Source organism: Mytilus galloprovincialis, chromosome 3, assembly GCF_965363235.1.
Source record: "Mytilus galloprovincialis chromosome 3, xbMytGall1.hap1.1, whole genome shotgun sequence".
In the NCBI taxonomy this organism is placed as follows: Eukaryota; Metazoa; Mollusca; class Bivalvia; order Mytilida; family Mytilidae; genus Mytilus; species Mytilus galloprovincialis.
Window position 1 is genome coordinate 7,782,039 of NC_134840.1, and position 21,538 is coordinate 7,803,576.

At 32.5% G+C, this 21,538-nt stretch overlaps 1 protein-coding gene across 1 annotated transcript; it reads left to right on the forward strand.

Annotated features, from left to right (window-relative positions):
- Positions 1-501: 501 nt before the first annotated feature.
- Positions 502-18,322, forward strand: LOC143067091 (uncharacterized). Its single transcript, XM_076240128.1, has 2 exons — positions 502-1,788; positions 16,774-18,322. The coding sequence occupies exon 1, from the start codon at positions 522-524 to the stop codon at positions 1,047-1,049; it is 528 nt and encodes a 175-aa protein (XP_076096243.1). The 5' UTR covers positions 502-521; the 3' UTR covers positions 1,050-1,788; positions 16,774-18,322.
- Positions 18,323-21,538: the final 3,216 nt, after the last annotated feature.

Here is a 21,538-nt window from a genome sequence, read left to right on the forward strand (position 1 = left end):
AACTTTGAATTTTTGAAATACTAAGGTTTTTCTACCCCAGGAATAGATTACCTTAGCTGTATTTGGCAAAACTTTTAGGAATTTTTGGTCCTCAATGCTCTTCAACTTCGTAATTTGTTTGGCCTTTTAAACATTTTTTTTATTCGAGCGTCACTGATGAGTCTTTTGTAGACGAAACGCGCGTCTGGCGTAAGTGTAAAATTTTATTCCTGGTATCTATGATGAGTTTATTTACTTATTCTATTACGTCATAACACTTCCGGTATTAGATGAAATAGTACTGCGCAAATGCAACCTCAATGTGTTGCTAACTTTGCTATCGAGCGGACTTGGTTTGTCTCGATGCGCAACCTCTAACTAAGATTTCATTAAAGATATATTAAGTCAATGTGATTGACTTATACATATATTTTATTTATATTGAATAAAAGTATATGTCTTTATAAAAAGATTTTTTACGCAAGTAAAAATCTTATAATTATTTCGTTTGTGAAACGAGATTATTTTATTACTTGACGAAGATGGCGGACGCCATGCTGCACAAGGAGAAAGGAGATAAAACTCCTAAATCTTCTTTTGAAGATGACTTATTAAGGTTGCACGAAGATGAAATAGCATATGAAGGGAAGGGTAAAGGTCCCGCTAAAGGTCCCGCTAAAAGAAAATGCTCAAAACCTATTGTCAGTAAAAGTAGTACAGGTAGCGGTCCAAAGGTTAATAACAAGGACGCTAAAGGAAAGACTCTGGTAAACAAGGGACACGAGGTGTCGGCTAGTACATCAGATAGCAATAATAATGTGATTATTAATATGCTTACTGACATGAGAAATGAACAATCTTCAACTAATAAAAGGTTGGAAGATATGAACAAACGTATAGATGTTTTGTATAATGATGAATATGATGATGAGTATGATAATGTAGGTGATGTAGATGAAGATATGGACGAGGTCCATGAATCTGATGACGGTCAAGATACCGGTAATGAACCACCTTGTAAAAACAGAAAACTCTCTCAAATAGCGAAGAGTCTAGGTTTTCTAGTATGAATAAAAGATTTAGATCTGGTGAGAGATGTGGTGATAAACTAGATGAACATCTAGCAGACAATATCACAGATATTTTCAGAAATGGTATTTCTGAAGAGAAATACAGAGAACTTATGAAAGATGAAAAGAGTAATCGGCCTGAGAATTGTGAAGGACTTGTACCAGTCCAAACTGATCAGTTAGTATGGGACCTGTTATGGCCCAGAACTAGAACTAATGACAATAGAATGAGACAATGTCAGACTACTGTAGTCAGAGGGGCAACTTATCTGTCCAAAGTAGTTAATAGACTAGACACAATTCTAGGTAAAGAAGATACTCAAAACAAACCTGAGTTGGAAGGTATTCTTGATGACTGTATGGACTCTCTTGCTTTATTTGGTCATGCAAATAAAGAAATATGCTTAGCTAGGAGAGAACTCATGAAACCTGATGTAAAAGGTGAATATAGTCACCTGTTTAATAAAACACAACCTTTCAATAAATGGTTATTTGGTGGAGATGTCTCTAAAACAGTCAAAGACATTGGAGAATGTAGTAAGATTTCAAATCGCCTTTCAGTTGGTAACGGTTATAGCCAGTTTAGAGGCGGTTTCCGTGGTGGATGGAGATCCTCATGGAATAGACGACGTGGTAGAGGCAGAGGCGGAAGAGGTCGTGGTAGTGCCTCAAGGTCAATTGACAAATCTGAGTCAAAAAACTCCCGTTGGACTCACAACAAGTACAGGAATTAGATGTTGTGAGTATTAACACAAATGATTTTGATTGAAATTGTTTGTTAATGAATGGAGAAAATTAACATCTGATAAATATATTTTAGATGCGGTTCAGCACTGTTATATAGAATTTACAGACAATAGACCTCCTATACAAAATAAAATGTCAATTAGAAATTCCAAATTTAATTTAAAGGAAGAAAAAATTGTTGATATTGAAATTGAAAAATTAATAAAAATGAATGTAATTCAAGAAGTTGAATCTGAAATAAATGAATTTATTTCCCCAATTTTTGTAAGACCAAAAAAGAATGGCGAATACAGAATGATACTTAATTTGAAAGAATTAAATAAACACATTGAATATCAACATTTCAAAATGGATTCTTTTGAAAGCGCTTTAAATTTGATTAAAGAAAATGCATACATGTCAAGTGTAGATCTAAGACATGCTTATTATTCTATTAACATTGCTGAACAGCATAGAAAATTTTTAAGATTTGTTTGGAAATAGAGAAATATTTTCAATATTCCTGCTTACCAAATGGTATAGCTATGGCACCAAGGCTTTTTACCAAAATTCTGAAAGTTGTATATGCAAGTTTGCGTAAAATGGGTTATGTTAATGTTGGGTACATTGACGATTCACTACTATTAGGTGATACTTAACTCGAATGCAAAAATAATGTTACAGAAACTGTTAATATGGTGTCAAGCCTTGGATTTATAGTACATAAAGATAAGTCAGTTTTTACTCCTAAAAATGCATCAAGTTTTTAGGTTTTTACATTGACTCGGAAACAATGACAGTTACTTTACCAGTTGAAAAACAAGATACTATTGCTAAAGAATGCAAACAATTACAAAGTAAAAATAAATGTAAAATAAGAGAAGTAGCTAGAGTTCTTGGGATACTCATATCTAGTCTCCCTGCTGTGGAATTTGTAAACTCTATTACAGGAAAATAGAGAGAGAGAAAATTAAAGCATTAAAATTAGCTATGGGAGATTTTGATTCTGAAATGTTTGTAACATCAGAAATGAAACAAGACCTAAAGTGGTGGTCAGATAATATTTATACTAAAAAGAGGAAATTTAATAGAGGTAACCCACAGGTTATAATTCAAACAGACGCCTCAAAATTAGGTTGGGGAGCAGTCTTGAATGAACAAAAAATAGGTAGCAGATGGAGCAATGATGAAAAAGATAATCATATTAATTGTTTAGAATTATTAGCTGTTTATTATGCTCTAAAATCATTTAAGGATGATTTGAATACTGTTGAAAATGTCAAAATTCTTACAGACAATACAACTGCTGTAAGCTATATAAACAGTATGGGTGGTATAAAGTCTATTGAATGCAATAGAATTGCTAGAAAAATTTGGATTTGGTGCATTGAACACCAAATATGGCTGATTGCTACTCATATACCAGGGAAGTTAAATACAAAAGCAGACTATCAGTCAAGAAATTTTAATGATCAGATAGAATGGCAACTGAATAAAAACAATTTTGAAAAAGTATGTTTATTATGGAATAAACCAGAAATAGATTTATTTGCTTCACATCTAAATACTCAGTTACCAATTTTTTGTTCATGGAAAGCTCATTCTGGTACAGGATTGTGTAAATGTTCGCTAACGTCGCCAACGTCGCCAACATTTACGAAATCATTACTGTTCGCCAACGTCGCCAACGTCGCCAACATTTATGAAATCAATACTGTTCGCCAACGTCGCCAACGTCGCCAACATTTATGAAATCAATACTGTTCGCCAACGTCGCCAACGTCGCCAACATTTACAAACTCATTACTGTTCGCCAACGTCGCCAACGTCGCCAACATTTATGAAATCAATACTGTTCGCCAACGTCGCCAACATTTACAAACTCATTACTGTTCGCCAACGTCGCCAACATTTATGAAATCAATACTGTTCGCCAACGTCGACAACGTCGCCAACATTTACAAACTCATTACTGTTCGCCAACGTTGCCAACATTTACAAACTCATTACTGTTCGCCGACGTCGCCAACATTTACGAACTCATTACTGTTCGCCAACGTCTCCAAAGTCGCCAACATTTATGAAATCAATACTGTTCGCCAATGTCGCCAACATTTACAAACTCATTACTGTTCGCCAATGTCGCCAACGTCGCCAACGTTACCAGCATTTATGAAATCAATACTGTTCGCCAACATCGCCAACGTCGCCAACATTTACAAACTCATTACTATTCGTTAATGTCGCAAACGTCGTTAACATTTACGAAATCATTACTAATGACTGTTCGCCAATGTCGCCAACATTCAGGAAAACATTACTGTTCACCAGTGTCGCTATCATTGCCAACCTTTACGAAACCTGTACTGTTCACTAACATTTACTGTTCGCCAAGTGTGCGTCAACTTCATTGTTCGCCAACCTTAACATATCATAATAATTATTGTTTACCAAGTTCGCCAACATTGTTTTAAATTTAATGTTGGCCAACTTACTGCCAACTTAGCCAAGTTCGCCAACATTTATTTTTGTATCTTTTTATATTCACCAACATTATTTTTTATTTACTGTTTGCACAGTTTGCAAAAAATATTTTTTATGTTTTGTTTAGCATGTTTGAAAACATTAAATTTAGATATAAATATATTATTATAACTTTATGGTGAAAAATTAAATTCGGATTTTGGCCTTATGTATCCGTCCTTGTCTCTGGAAATACACAAGTTGTCAACATCCGTTTTCTCTAACTTTTCCTGGAAATTGACCGCTAACTTTTTATTGAGTCTTACTTGGTCATGTTGATGCTATAGAACATTATAATGCTGTGAAATGGTATACAGTATGTCCCTTAAGTTATTTTTGTAAGTTTCAAACATTAAATACCTACTAAAAAATTGAATTAAATTTGAGTACAAAGGTGATCACATTGACACATACTGTATTTTTAATTTAAATTATTTGCGAATATCCATGACCTTCAAATTCAAATATATTTTATTGCTAATCAAAGCGCCCACAAGGAGCAGAACAATCAACATTAATTACATACAAATGATTACAAGTGATTCAATATGATTAAGACACAATGTTATAAAAAAAAAAAAAAAATTTATTAAGACAAGTAGAAGAATACAACGGTCTCACTAATTAGCGACAACAAGAATTTTAGCGACAACAAGCGTCAACAAGCGACAAGAAGCGACAACAAGAATTATTTTAGCGACAACAAGCGACAAGAAAACATTTTTTTTTAATTAAAATTAATTATTGCAATAAATATTAAAAGGATATGCAAAAGAAAATAATTTTAGCGACAAGAAAGTTAAAATTGATAGAAAAAAAAGAAACATTATTTACATAATATTTTATCATCTTTTATGAATAACAGCCAGTATTACGTTTAATTATTGTATTATGAGATTACTTTTCCTTGTGTTTTAGAACATATTATTTATCTTATAATTTGTTTTTTAAAACTCTTTTCGTGCAATATGTATTAAGCTCGCAAAATTATTTACTTGTGCATCATTGTCCTGAAAATATTGACACAAATTGTGAAATATAAAGAACTGAAACCAAACAGGAGAAAAAGAAAATTGAAATGTGAATGTTTTCATCTTTTTATTTGTTTATTGCCTCATTAAACGATATTTATCATGTTTATGCATATTGATTGAAGATGAAAGGAAATTAATGACAATCTTGAGTTTTCAACAGGTGTTCACTATTTACAATGATTGTATAGTCTGACGCGTGTACAAAGTTGAAGGTGTTAATTGGATGTTATTGTAGCAATAAAACAGGGGACACGCGACTCGTTAATCTCATTTGATGTTCCACATTGTGCCGTGTACTGTTATTACCTTAGGATGAAGCCACATCTAATGTTGTTCCTATCAAGAACAATGAATTATACTGTTAGAAAGGAAATAATGTTTTTGTTTCATTCAATAAAGCCTTCAAAGGAAAGTTGACCTTTTTTTTGTTTTTGTTTCAATTTTATAGCGTGTGCATTTCTCGTATATTTAAAAAAAAACATTAAATACAAATTTCTTTATATCAAATAAAAAAAAATGTTTTCTTGTCGCTAAATAGTCTTCTTGTCGCTTGTTGTCGCTAAAATAATTTTTGTTGTCGCTTGTTGTCGCTTCTTGACGCTTGTTGTCGCTAATTAGTGAGACCCGAATACAACAAGCACAGTGTTTAATAATATAACTAGGTTAAAAAAGGGGGGTCACTGGACATTACTATATATATATATCATTTAAAGAAACTTTCCTATATGAGGATAAATTTTCCAATAATTCTCTGAGTTTCTGGAGTATGAAAATATCTTCAGAGGACATTAGCCAAATAAATTGTGATTTAATATCCAAACCAATAAAATTTTTAAACCGTAGTTTTATTTTATTTAAAAAGTTGAAACGAATATTTAAATGTTTTTGACACTGAAGAAGAAAATGAATTTCATCCTCAACCTCAGTACCACACAATTTACAGATACGTTCTGACACTGTTAGATTTTTGTACCTTCCCCTCTCAATTTCTAAATCGTGAGCACTGATACGGAATTTCGTTAAATAATGTCTATATCTAAAATTTTCCTGCAAAAGGTAATTTTCTAAGCAAAATCTGCTTTTAAAAAGTCTATAAGTTCTAAGCTTGTTACCATATAATTTATTGACTCTGAAATCATTATTAAGCTCAGTTTGCCATATTGAATCATATTTTGATTGCATCTTTTTGCATAAATAGTTTTTTTAACTTAATAAAACCTTCAAAAATAGAGTATATATCTGCCCAGTTCACCCATAACTGCAATATTTGTTGCTTTTTTACTTACTCCAAGTATAAATTTACAAAAGCTTAAATGAGCGTTCTCTACTGCCAGGTCTCCACATAGTTTTTTTTGAAATAGTTATCCCCTTGAGTGTTTAGTTTGTGAAAGTTAATGTCACCCCATATTTCACTGCCATACAATAAGACTGATTTAACTGTATGGTCAAAAACATGAAGTTAGTGTTTTTAGCATGTTTTAACTTATAAGAATATTCCTTTTTACTACTATTACTATCAGACCACTCAGGGACGAAATGAGACATTTTTAAAAGGGGGGTTCCAGCCTTCACCTGTTCACGCTTAACTTTTGAGTCCACAAGCCAGACACTCAATTTTTTGAAAATTTTAGTTGGATTCTGTTGGCTTGTAGAGAGAATTTTACAAGCCCGAGAGCAATTTTACAACCAATGCCGTAGGACTTGTGGTTAAGCTTGAAGACTGGGGTTGCCAACCTAGGATAAAAGGGGGAGGGTCCAACTAAATGTTCCCATTTTAATGCATAGTTTGTCAGTTTAAAACCCCCACCCCCCTTGACGACAGTAAACTGGTTAATATAAAATAAATTAATGTTTTTGTTTTAAAATTATTATTTATTTCTTTTCTTATTTTGCTAGTATTTTTTGGCTTTTAAACTAGCCTTGAAACATGAGGTTTAATCTTTAATCTTCAGTGGCGGATCCAGAACTTTTCCTAAGGGGGGCATGTTGGATAGGTTGGTCCCCTCCGTAAAACATTCAGTATGCCTTCGGAATATACAAGTATTGTCAAGAATTTCAATAACGGCCGGGAAACAGACTACCCGTTGGATGACCTAAGGGGGGCCCGCTCCAGTCATGCTTCAATGATTCCCTATATAATCAACCAAATTTTTTCCACAAAAGGGGGGACCCGGCCCCCCCCCCCCCTGGATCCGCCTATGATCTTTTCACAATTATTTATAAATTTCCCTTATTTTATTGAACAGAAAATTATTTTTTCAATGATTTCTTCAAGAAAGTTAATATTAATATGATCAGTCATTGTCAGTTATGATTCACAGTGGACAGGTGTAGTTACTGATACTGTCAGAGCTACTAAGTATAACAACTCAATATACATTAGGATTAAGACTAAGTTTAGTAAAATGGGGGAAACAGTTAAAGAATTGTGATATATTACTCTTTTTAAGGGTAAATGATATTATGTAAAGCAAAATTATATTCGGGTGAAATTTGATCCGGTGGAAAAAATGTCACAGTAGTTGTTCTTATTTTTTTATCCGGAGGAAAATATTTTCCTGGGATATTTTTTCCTCTGCCGTGAAATTCTATCTGGGTAGTTAACTTATAGAATAGTTATTAGAAAAACTTATCCTTTAAAAATACTATGAAATAATAATAGTGTATTTAAAATAAAGCGAAATTGTTAAAAAAAAATGTATTATAATGAGAAATAATTTCACAAATTATCCTTGAAAAAATTTCATGAACATAAGGAAGAAAACCAGAAGTAATTTCAAAGATCGTAATTGTAAAAATAATATCATGATTAAATTAAGGTTAGTGAAATACATGTAACAGTGAATTGTTTTCAGATCTTAGTACAAATATAAATTTAAAAGTAAGGTAGAAATATAGTTGCATTACTACTGTAAACAGTAATAGAAGAATTTGCTTATGATGATATTTTTAACTATATAAATAGTTTTGTCTGGGGACAGAGATGTAGTTGTTGATTATATGGAAATCAGATAAATCATAGCAGAACAATATATTGGAACAAAAGCATGTTTAACAGCTGGATAGTTTTTACCTGTGAAATGTTATCTGTCTTATTAAATCAAGTTGTAAGTTATCTTTTAATATAAATGAATATATAAAAAATAAGATTTAATGAAAAATTTCACTATAAAATAGATTTAGAAATATATTATATTAATATCTTTAAAATTTAAATAGCTCACAATTACCTCCCTTTGATAAATTATGCAAATTTGGTCTACCTTTGTGAAACATTTTATAATTATAGTTGGGTATATATTGATTGTGAATAACTTACATAGTAGTTAATGAAACTCTATTTTACACGGTTCTGTAAAATATAGTACGGCAAATATATACCAGTACATACTATCCGCATAACACAGATAGATTTTCATTCCTCTGGAAAAAATCAACCTGTGAAATACTATGCCTGGAAAAAAATTACCCGGACAAATTATCCTCAGGATAAAATATCACAGAGGAAGAAATAAACCGTTACATTTACACTAAAACTTATATTTTTTAGCATGATTTATAGAGTAAAAGTTATAGTTTTGAAGGATAGAAACTTAGAGAACTTATAAGTTAAAATGAAGGCATATATAGAAACATACATGGTGTTTAAAATTTTAAACACATTTATTAGGTCTTTCCACTTTTCCGTGGAAAGACCTATTGGTTTTCTTCTGATTATTATTATTTTTTTCCGGCTAATTTTTTTCCTTCGCTGTTTTTTTGTTTCGCAAGATGTCGCTTAGATTTTTGGAATATCACATCGAACAGTTTATACGCTTTTGAAACTGACCCTGCTTAACCGAACACTTTCTCATATAAGAGTTATCTCCCCAAACACTGTTTTTCTTGTTATCGCTTAATATTCGCAACCGTATTTATTTTACCAAATTGCTCGTTATATCCTCAGGATGATTTGATTAATTTTGACCGAAGCTATCCGGAGACTCCATATGAGAGTTATTTCCCCTTTTATATTTGATATTAGTGATATGCATTTTTAACTGGAAAACCATAAGTGTTAGAGGCCTAGGGTCTTTTGATTTGAGGTCCTTGGTCCCAAAAAAAGAAAATGAGGTAAAGGTCAAAGGTCAAGGTCATGATTAAAATTTTGATTTTGGCTTGTTATCTCTTATTTTCAGAAATCATATGAGATATCGACAAAATATTTTCACAAAATTGTTAGTTACGACATGTCGTAACACATAAATCTTAGTCGAAAGGGTACGTAGATGTTCCAGACCATATGAGTATTTGGACCGTACGCGTACGGTCCGGACCGTATACGTATACTCGTTAGGTCGGACTATACGCGTACGGTCGGACCGTATGAGTATACGCGTATGGTCCAGTACGAGCTGACCATACATGTTATTGGATCATATGGTTTAAATTTAAACAAACATTTATCACAATCTTTATTTTTAGTTTTACAAATTGCTATTATTACAATTACTAGTAGATAGATAAAATGAACAAACGAACAATTGAAATTAAATATTTGTTTAATTGTATATCTGAATCCTGTTTTGGTACTCTCGCCCAAGGTGGCACTTGCTACCACAAGTAACGTAATATTGTTTTCGTTTACATGTTTGCAGTTCATGCATGTTCCTTTGCATTTGCATTTTTTTGTAAAGTTGCTAAATGTCCTTCCACATTATGTTTACTTACGATATCTTCGATTTCAGTGATCAGAACTAAATGTATTACTGATCGACATGCTAAATACAAGAGATTAACAGATTTAATTAGCGTGAATTTTTGAAATAGTTAAAATATAAAGTTTTTATTTCAATTACCATTGAACTTTTTTATATTAATTTGAGCGTTAAGTTATGTTGATCTGCTATATGCATTTGTATCTAATACACTTGACCAACTTCCTAATATCAGTCATACCGTACGCGTACGGTCCGACCGTATGAGTATTTTGAAAAAGTACGCATACGGTCCAGACCGTACGCGTACGGTCCAAATACTCATACGGTCTGGAACATAGACATTTGGCGCGAGTTTTCCCCCTTTTTATATCTAATATCATATGTATGGCAATATAACTCATTAACAATATAAAGTAGAGGACTAGAGTCTTTTTATATGAGGTCCTTGGTTTATGACCTTGAAATTGAGCTCAAGGTCATATGCTTATTTAACACTCTAGATTTTGACCTTTGCTTTTACCTCATATGTACACATGATAAAGCCATGGGACTTTTTGCATTAGGTTGTAAGCAATGTGACCTTTAAAAAAACAACTGGAAGTGACATTTTGTCAACCGAAAGTAGCTATTTTTTGTACTAAATCAATGTAAAAGTATATAGAACCATATATTTTTGGAATCAGTGTCAAGTAAACTATCAAACTTTTAAACCGGAAGTAAAAGATTATCTCCCTTTTTTATATATTTTTCTATATAGAAACCATATATTTTTGGAGTCAGCGTAGAATAAGCTGTCATTTGATACTGAAACTGACATTTAAAATCAAATTTTAATATTTTCATTTTTAAATAGATTCTTGCTGGTGGAAAGACCTTCAATTGTTCATGTTATGGTGTTTTAATGGAGATGAAATTATAAAACAAATATTTGATTACATGTGTATTCATTGGTCTACACTATATTTTAATTTTTATCATTACCCGCATGATTTTGATTTTGATTTTAATCTGATGTTCAGTAATTGTCGTTTGTTTATGTGGTTCATAAGTGTTTCTCGTTTTTTATGTAGATTAGACCATTAGTTTTCCTGTTTGATTGTTTTTTTCACAAGTAATTTTTGGGGCCCTTTATAGCTTGCTGTTTAGTGTGAGCCAAGGCTCCGTGTTGACAACCGTACTTTTACCTATAATGGTTTACTTTTATGAATTGTGACTTGGATGGAAAGTTGTGTCATTGTAACTGATACCACATCTTCTTCTATCAATCATGTCTATGACATCCTGTTTGATATAAAGTTAAAAAAAGGATAGAAATTTATGTTTTCTTGAATTTGACAGTTATATATATATGCATATGATGTCAAGATAAACCTGCTTTTCATTTAAGAATTTTTTTTTAACTTGTATCTTGGGAGTTTTATAGCACTATTTTATTTTTATTTAGTTTTTTTATAAAATTATAAAATGTTTTTGAAATTTGAGGATACATGGTTAAATTAATTTTAAAAGCTTGTAAACAGGAGAAAATTTGTTTACCTCCACTCTTCCAGCTTTGTGCAGTGATGGTGATTTTTTTTTTAAATACAATGAAATCTTATGTGAAATTTTGCTGATTTATTGGACAGGATAAAACTTTATTCATATCAAGTATTTTTTTATTTGAATATGTTGACACAAATAAATTATGCACACTTTAAAAAAAAACAAAATTAACAAAGACTGATATCATAAATATATAGGGAAACAATGGTGGTATTAATTCTAGTAATAATACAATAGTAAACATGGTAAAGTTAAATATATGCATTGAAATTTTGACAATTTTTATTTTTGACTTATAGTTCTTTATAGATTGGAAATTTGCACTTTATGTTGTTTTTATGCAATTTACTAATGAACTTATAAGCCAATGCTTTTATTATGTTTATTGATATGCTTTAACCATTGTTACTGCATTACAAAATAGTGATCAATTTAAATATTTGTAATATATTTATTTTTCTGTTTAAGAATTATGGTACTTTATAAATATGAAAGTAGGCATAGAATGTTGATGGTTATAAATGCCTGAAAACGCGAAACCCAATTTGATGTTAATTAAATTTTACAACTTAATTCTTGTTACCTTTTAATGTATTACAATGTACCTTAACATTTGTCATAAATGTACAACATGTACATAGATAAAAACTTTAATAAAGAAAAATTATGAGTAGGAATAGTTAATTTCCGTACATAACTTTAGTTTAAGTGAATTGATCTGTATGAAATTTAAACTCAAGGATGGAAACTTGAAAAGTAAAGTTGGGATTGATTTTGGGGGTTATGTTCCAAACAGTTTAGGAATTAAGGTCCTAAAAAGGGGTCCAAATAAGCATTTTTTTGAAGATATTAATTTGATGTTTGGTTTTTTATTTTATCATTGCAAGTTACAAAGAAGTTTGAATTTTGTTGCAGTGTAATGATTTTGGGCAGAGTTATGGTCCTTTTACTTTTGAAAATTCACTAAAATAATCAGTTTTCCTCACCTTTTTTGTCATTCTTGAATATATGGATTTGATAATTAGTATATAAATTTATCATAACAAGTAACAGTTCAAGTTTAAATTTTTTATTTGGTCTGATAATTTTGTGCAGAGTAATGGTTGTTGGGATTAGAAAATTATCTGAAATAATCAGTTTTAAACACTTTTTTTGTCATGCTTAAATACATTGATTTGATATTTGTTTTAATGTTTACAATGACAAGTTATAAATCAAGTTACAATTTTGTTCCAATACAATGAATTTTTTAATTTGTAGGGGATTTTGCATTGCCATGCAATACTCACAGAATGCTTGTTGTACGCCCGTTTACAGTCAGGGGTACTACTTGTACAATTTATTTTTATTTACTTGAAGAAGTAAAAAAAATAAGTAAATAAATAATTTTTGAATAATCTCCCCTTAATTTTCTTAAAAATTTACTTGTTTAAGTAAATTTTTCTTACAATCCCACAAAAGTCATTAAGTTTTGAGATGTAAATTTATGCCTTTCATGATTTTTCCCTGGTTTGCTGATTTTTTATTTATTAGAGTTCAATGTTTCATCTCATTAATTCAACAAAGAAACTGATTGCGCAAAGATCTTAGTAATTGCGCAAGGCCTTCAAAAATTGCTCCTTGGAAGCTTGTAAATGAGCAGTGTTCTGAAGATAACAGACAAATGAGATTTTCATTGTCTATTAAATTACACTTAAATGATTAGTAAAGACATCTGCAAAGGGCAGATAATTTAAAATTCTATTACAGCAAAGAAATCATAAAAATTTAATAAAAGAAGATAGGATGACTTTTTTACTTTCAAAAGTTAAAAAATCTGAATGTTTAAGGGACATAACTCAGCCAATATTATTTTTAAAATATATTTAAATTAATATTACTTCTGCAAGTAATTAAAAATAACTTGTACAAGTATTACTCCTGACTGACGTATTATCGTTTATCATTGAAAGTTTGTCCGTCTGTGTGTTGATCGTTCGTTTTTAACATGTTGGACATTAACTGAAAAACGCTTTAACTAATATGCATAAAACTTTGGTAAATTGTTTATATCTATTGACGTGAGTTGCTTTTCTTTTTATAATGATATACTGGATTTACCGTTTCCTACTTTTATTTATTAAAAAAGGGGAGGTTCTCCAGTTTACAGACAATAACCTTAAAAATAATTTCACCAACTTGCAAGAAACTGTGGTGAATTGTTTAATTCTATTTACATGAGCTTCCTTTTGATTTTTATAAATTTTATACTACATGTATACCTTTTTTGATTTATGGGGTTTAATTCTATAAAAAAAGGGGGATTTTCCAGTTTTCGGACAGTAACTTAAAGATGTCAATTTAAATTGTTTATATCTATATTGTTGTAAGCTTTCTTTTGGTTTTTATAAATTGAAGATTTTACGCTTCCGAGTTTGGACAATATCCTTAAAGTGCTTAAAGCAGTTTTTATTAAGAATTGATGACTTTTTTTTATTTATTAAGATAACCTCCCTTTAGTTTTTTTTATAAATTTTTGATGAAACATTGAGAAGTTATTGAATAAAATTGAGAAAGGAAATGGGGAATGTGTCAAACTGACAAAAGATTTACTAAGTATTGCCCAACAGCATACTAAGTATTGCCCAACAGCATACTTAGTATTGCGCAACAGCACAGTGTATTGCACAACAGCAAGAAATCTTTAGTTGAATATAAATTGAATTTATACAATGTTCATTTAAAATTGTCTATTTACATGGTTTACTTTAACAAAAATATAATCTGAAACTTGTAGGTAAAATTTTACCAGACATGGCTACAATAATAATTGGAGTATGTATTTTTTTTGTAAAATATGTACTCTGACCCTGTCCGCCTGCCAATGAAGATGGCAGACATGGTAAAAAAAATAACAGTGTAAAATGCAATTTTGTCTATTATTTAGTTATTAACTGTAATGAATTGAGATAATCTGACAAGAGCAATGTTGGAGAGTATGTGTCCTCTGTAGAATATGCACTTAGACTAAGGTCAACAACACAGGCTCTTTAGAGCCTATAGTTATTTTAAAGTTAAAGAATTGAATGCTTTTTACATTTTTTTTTATGCAGATATATAATGTTACGAAGTTATAAATGTCTGTCATATGTACATGTCATTGACCTGATTTTCACTGTTGAGTTACTGCTTTTTATTTTAAAAGCACTTGTTACATTTTATAATGATGTTTAAATGGCTGTTAGCAGGCTGGTAAGTCTTTTTTGAAGATTTTTGTATTCCTTTTTGGAAACTATTTATGGGCTATAGCTATTTAATTATAAAAAAATGTAGCACTATTTAGTTTCTGGATAGGTTGCAATTGTTCAACTTGATTAAACTATTAATTTTTAGAGATGGTATTAGATTTGCATGATTTTTTTTTTCTCACAAAAGATGGTCAAGTATATATCCCTTATATTCCTAAGTATTGATTGAATTTGTCATTATGAGTTTTTTATTTATTCTTATTTTTACGGTATATGTTTTTTTTAATGATTTGAATGTTGGCAATTTTAAGGCAAACAGGTGGTACTTGTTTGAAAGACTCTTAAACTGTAGAACAGGGGTACTTGTTAAAATCATTTGGAAGTTGTGGAATTTGGCGAACAGGATTATGGGATTATATCTATATATCGATATCCCTTCTGAATAACTAGGTTTTGTTAGCTTTGAGGAATGACAACATTTTTGTGTTTTGTATAGTATATTACCATAAAAGGTTGGTTATGAAATACCTAATTGTCCTGAACATGACATATAAGATGTCTGCATGTTGATTTATTTATGAATTATGTCTTTGTATCAATGATGAAATTTAGTTAATGTAATAACTAGTCAGTGATAATGAAAACCCTGGTGTGAGATTTTTTTAATTTAAATTAAATGCATTGTTACAAACACAAGCGAAACTAAGAAGATGTTATATTTAAATAACATCAAATATATTTTTAAGTTGGCGAACCTTTATTATGTTTAGATTTGGCGACGTTGGCGAACAGGGGTACTGTTAAGAATGTTGGCGACGTTGGCGAACAGGGGTACTGTTCAGAATGTTGGCGACGTTGGCGAACAGGGGTACTGGTTAGAATGTTGGCGACGTTGGCGACGTTGGCGAACAGGGGTACTGTTTAGAATGTTGGCGAAGTTGGCGACGTTGGCGAACAGGGGTACTGTTCAGAATGTTGGCGAAGTTGGCGACGTTGGCGAACAGGGGTACTGTTCAGAATGTTGGCGACGTTGGCGACGTTGGCGAACAGGGGTACTGTTCAGAATGTTGGCGACGTTGGCGACGTTGGCGAACAGGGGTACTGGTTAGAATGTTGGCGACGTTGGCGACGTTGGCGAACAGGGGTACTGTTTAGAATGTTGGCGACGTTGGCGACGTTGGCGAACAGGGGTACTGGTTAGAATGTTGGCGACGTTGGCGAACAGGGGTACTGGTTAGAATGTTGGCGACGTTGGCGACGTTGGCGAACAGGGGTACTGTTTAGAATGTTGGCGAAGTTGGCGACGTTGGCGAACAGGGGTACTGTTCAGAATGTTGGCGAAGTTGGCGACGTTGGCGAACAGGGGTACTGTTCAGAATGTTGGCGACGTTGGCGACGTTGGCGAACAGGGGTACTGTTCAGAATGTTGGCGACGTTGGCGACGTTGGCGAACAGGGGTACTGGTTAGAATGTTGGCGACGTTGGCGAACAGGGGTACTGTTTAGAATGTTGGCGACGTTGGCGACGTTGGCGAACAGGGGTACTGGTTAGAATGTTGGCGACGTTGGCGAACAGGGGTACTGGTTAGAATGTTGGCGACGTTGGCGACGTTGGCGAACAGGGGTACTGGTTAGAATGTTGGCGACGTTGGCGAACAGGGGTACAGGTTAGAATGTTGGCGACGTTGGCGAACAGGGGTACTGGTTAGAATGTTGGCGACGTTGGCGAACAGGGGTACAGGTTAGAATGTTGGCGACGTTGGCGAACAGGGGTACTGTTCAAATGTTGGCGACGTTGGCGACGTTGGCGAAGCGGGTACTGTTCAGAATGTTGGCGACGTTGGCGACATTTACGAACATTTCCCCAATCCTGTACCAGCCTGGGAAAGCTGATCCAGAATCATCTTATGTTGATGCTTTTACTCTTGATTGGGGTAATTTTTCTTACAGTTATATATGTTTCCTCCTTTCAGCATGATCGGACGCTGTGTAAAGAAGATTATAAAAGACAAGGCAGACGTGCTGTTTGTGGGACCACTTTGGCCAACCCAACCATGGTTTGTTCAAGTAATGAAACTGTTAATAAACAATCCATATGTTATCAAAGCAAACAAAAAGCTATTGACTCTACCATACAAGGACATAGTTCATCCTTTAGAAAAGACATTGAATTTGATGGTATGTCGGATATCCGGAACCGATTACAAAACAGAGGAATTTCAGAGAAAACTTCCACTATTATCATGGCATCATGGAGATCAGGAACTCAAAAACAATATAAAACATATATCAAGAAATGGTTTATTTTCTGTCTTGAACGGAAAGAGGATAAATTTCACACGTCTGTAGAACTTGTGCTAGAATTTCTGACTTATTTGTTTGAATTTGGCTTGAGTTATTCCGCTTTGAATAGTGCTAGGTCAGCACTATCTGCGTTTGGTTTGACTTTTGATAATGTACCTGTTGGAAAGCATCCACTTGTGATAAGATTTCTCAAAGGAGTATTTCTCAAAAATCATTTGAGACCTACTGTACATAATGATGTAAATATTTGGGATGTTTCTATTGTTTTGAGATTGTTGAGACGTTTATCACCAGTTGCTGATATATCAGTGAAAGATTTAACTTTAAAACTAGTAATAGATGTTAATTGCATTGACGAATGCTACTAGATCACAGAGTATTCATTTATTAAAACTCAGCAATATGCAAAAACAGAAGGATTGTTTTCGTTTTAAGATATTTGATTTACTGAAACAAAGCAGACCTGGATATAAGAATCCAGAAGTTATTTTAAAAAGTTTTCCTCCAGACAGGAGATTATGTGTGTATTTAGTACTGAAGGAATATTTGAAACGTACTGTTGATATAAGATCAGAAGAAGATTCATTAATATTAAGTTATATTAAACCACACAAAAAAGTTAGTTGCTCAACTATTTCTAGATGGATTAAATCCATTATGTGCCGTGCAGGAATTGACACAAGTATATTTAAAGCACACAGTACACGATCTGCATCTACTTCGAAGGCAAAGCAGAATAATGTGCCTGTAAGTGATATTTTAGCCAAAGCCGGTTGGTCAAGTTCAACGACTTTTGGAAATTTTTATGACAAGACAGTAACAACAAGTGATGTCTTTGCAGAAAAAGTGTTACAAATCTGAATACGAGTTTATTAAATGTTTGATTTATGATTTAGTTTTTAATAAGAAAGATCAAATGATCTACATGTTTATGAGTGCTACATATTGCATATCACTGGCATCTGTTTGTTGCAAATTGTCTAAGTGTATCTAATGATCATCACAGGTATTCATTGTCAAAGAAGTGAGAAATACATGTAACATACATTCAAAAGCACACCGGGGGAAAAAAAATATGTTGTGGCTTTGAAGTCTCATCTAATACCGGAAGTGTTATGACGTAATAGAATTACCAAATTTAACGATACTTACCTTGGTTAAGTTGAAGTTAAAGTGTAATTCTATGAAGACATAGAATAACACTGGAGGTGTTAGATGCCACCACCCACCCCATCAGCTCTTATTATAGGGCTTGGTACATCTTTGTATATTGTAATTGGTAGATGTACTTTTAATACCAACAATTTTTGTTTTTACTGTAAATATTGAGGTTGCAGATGCGCAGTACTATCTCATCTAACACCTCCAGTGTTATTCTATGTCTTCATAGAATTACACTTTAACTTCAACTTAACCAAGGTAAGTATCGTTAAATTTGGTAATTTTACTGCAAGTAGTAGAACTTGCGTTGCAATATGCAGGACACCAAAATTCAAACAATGATCACGCCGTATTTTCCTCACAGGTCAGCCGTACAAGAGTACGAACAGATTTTGAAAAAGACACATCTATAGATTTTTCGTGAAAACTATATATTGTTGGTACATAAATGTCCGTTTTAATAATATAGAATATTGATAGGAGAATAAATTAAACGTAACCATCGTAAGTCTTAGAAAATTTGTTATTCACGAAAGAATATAAAATAAATATTACATGTTAGGCTTAAGTAAACAGATTGACGACAAATTTGACAGGAACAGAAAGACAACAAAAAATTAAAAGATAAAGAATTTTTGAAAGTTGACAAACCAGGATTGTAACACCGAGGACTGAAAATGTGGAAATAATGGATGAAATGAAGTGTTTGTAGGTACTTTATGCCGTACTAGATGTGGAAGAGTGGGAGTTTCATCTTCACAAAGAGGACACTATGTGACAGCATTGGGATCATCTCAATTATTGTTTCATTTATATATTAATGAATAGTAAGGTTGCCAGTATACCCCCAGTTCATCAAGCCAATTTGAAAGAACTATCATATAAACATATAACATAATTTCTGCAGGTTACAAATTTCGCTAACGGGATCTGGTGCGATTTGATTTGCTATGTCGATCAAATATGTCGCTTCGTTTGCTTCCACTGATTAGAAAATGAAGGTAAACAAAACGGTTCAGCTGCTTCAGTTTGCTACAACATTCGGTGATTACGAGACAATTATGAGACACAAATGTCGAGTCTACAGAAAAATAAAATAAATAAATGTTGACACAGAGATATGTCTCGCCTTTTTTGGTCGACGTACCCTCACTATGGAATAATTTATACCAAAAAACAACAAATATACATATAATAACTGATCTTTGTACCGATACAACAATCTGACTGATTGATCATAGGTGAGTTTACCTAGGTAACTCGTTATGTTGCTAATGGTTAAGTAATTATAAGGGACTTCAACATCGTTGGACATAAGCGGAATCGCACATCCTCATTTTTACGGAGATGTTGCTTACCGTGCCTATAAATTTATAAGCGGTCCTGGTAATTTTATCGACCCTTTAAATAAACTTCTTCTGAAAGGTTATCAATTCAACACTGTAATTAGATCATTGAATATTGTTTTATTGGTATTAGTATTAATTTTTTCTACCAGTAACACGGTGGGTATGGTTGTCCTGCGAGAGAACGTACTGTGCTGGTGATTTGGTCCTGACGGGTGCTGGTGATCAATGAAAAAATGTAAACAAAGACGAAAATAATGATTTTTGACGTTTTCACTCATAAAAAATGGAAGAAAACGGTTGAGATTTTTCAATTTTGTTTCTTATGGGTTCATATGTAAACCATTAAAAAGTTGACCCTCTAAACTTTTTCAGTAAGCGTAACACAGAAATGCTCATTTTCAGAAAATCTCGAACTGAAAAAATAAAACAAAAATGCTCATAGAGTCCGCTTTCTATACCGCAATCCACGCGACAAAACTATTTTGTGAAAAAACATTGCAATTTATTAACATTTAGCATTTTCTCAATTTATTCATGTCCTGATACTGTGCTGGTGGGTCCTGTCATTGTGCTGGTGGGTCCTGATACGGTGCTGGTGATTTTGGATAAGAAGTTGGTCATATTTGAAACAAATGTTACAAAATCAATAAAATTGGGCAGATAATTGTTGTCAATAGGATCTATGACTCCTATTTTAGCTCTTGTGCATCCATTTGGCTGTTTAATATGTGTTTTGAAATGATCGTAACTTGTATTAAATAATTACATAAAAGGGCAACATCTTTCGTCCAATATCAGATAACAATATATAGTATCTAAAATAAGAATAGTTTTATTAAGATATTTTAAATGCCCCTTACATTGATGCTTCAACAATGATCAAAGCCAATGCCGCATAGACATGTTTGTTAGCGCTCCGCATACCCCTCCCCACTTCCACCCAACCAACCCTCCTCATTTCCTCCTTCATTGTTACAGTGGTGTACCAACACAACAATTTATTACATAAAATAATAACACAAAGACCCACATTATTGAATAACGAATGCTTGCAGGTACTGAAAGCTAGTTCAAAGCCGCATTTTCAACTAATAGATAAACCATGTTCTCATATACAAAAATCCCAATCGTGTAGATTAAAAAAGTCTCAAAACTTAAGTTCACATTTTAATGTTTGATGAAGCAGAACTTTAAAAGTGTGCAGTGAATCTTGTTCTCACAACAGTTATTGTCATAATTATGTTTACATAAGACTCATAAAGGAATTAAGAAGGTACCAAGCAATATTTTACAGTTCAATTTAATGATCATGAATGGAAGGAAATGGTACGTAAGTTTACATAGGACAAAAAGAAATTGATAGTATTTTTTGGCGAAAGACTTAAACGCTTCCTTGCATTATATAGTACAGCTCTTCTATAAAAGCATGCAAAAAAAAAAACTTTGATTGACTTGCTTGCTATGTTTGCTTGGATGTTTTCAAACAATAGGTAGGCGGAGTTTCAATACATACTGGGATTTGATTGGACAAATACAAACTGACAGGAATTGAAGTTAATGTTTATTTTCCAAATAAATTGTAGTATATAGTAAACAGACTACTTACCTGTCGTTTACAAACATCCAAACAATCATAGCAAGCAATTTAATCAATGGTTTGCTTTGCATATATTTATAGAAGAGCTGTAAATTCTAAAAAAAAAGAAATTTTGTTGTCGTAGATGGTTAAATCCTCAACAAAATCACAATATCTTTGTTGGAACGAATAAAGGTTTTAAATCAAATTTTCGTGGACTTTTTAGCTTCCACCCTGACGAGACATGTTAGCTGTTCGTATGCTGTTGCACCTGACGCACGGAAACTTTCACATTTCCATCTTCTTTTCTGAAATATTTTACCCAGCTCATACTTGACTGGACTGTTA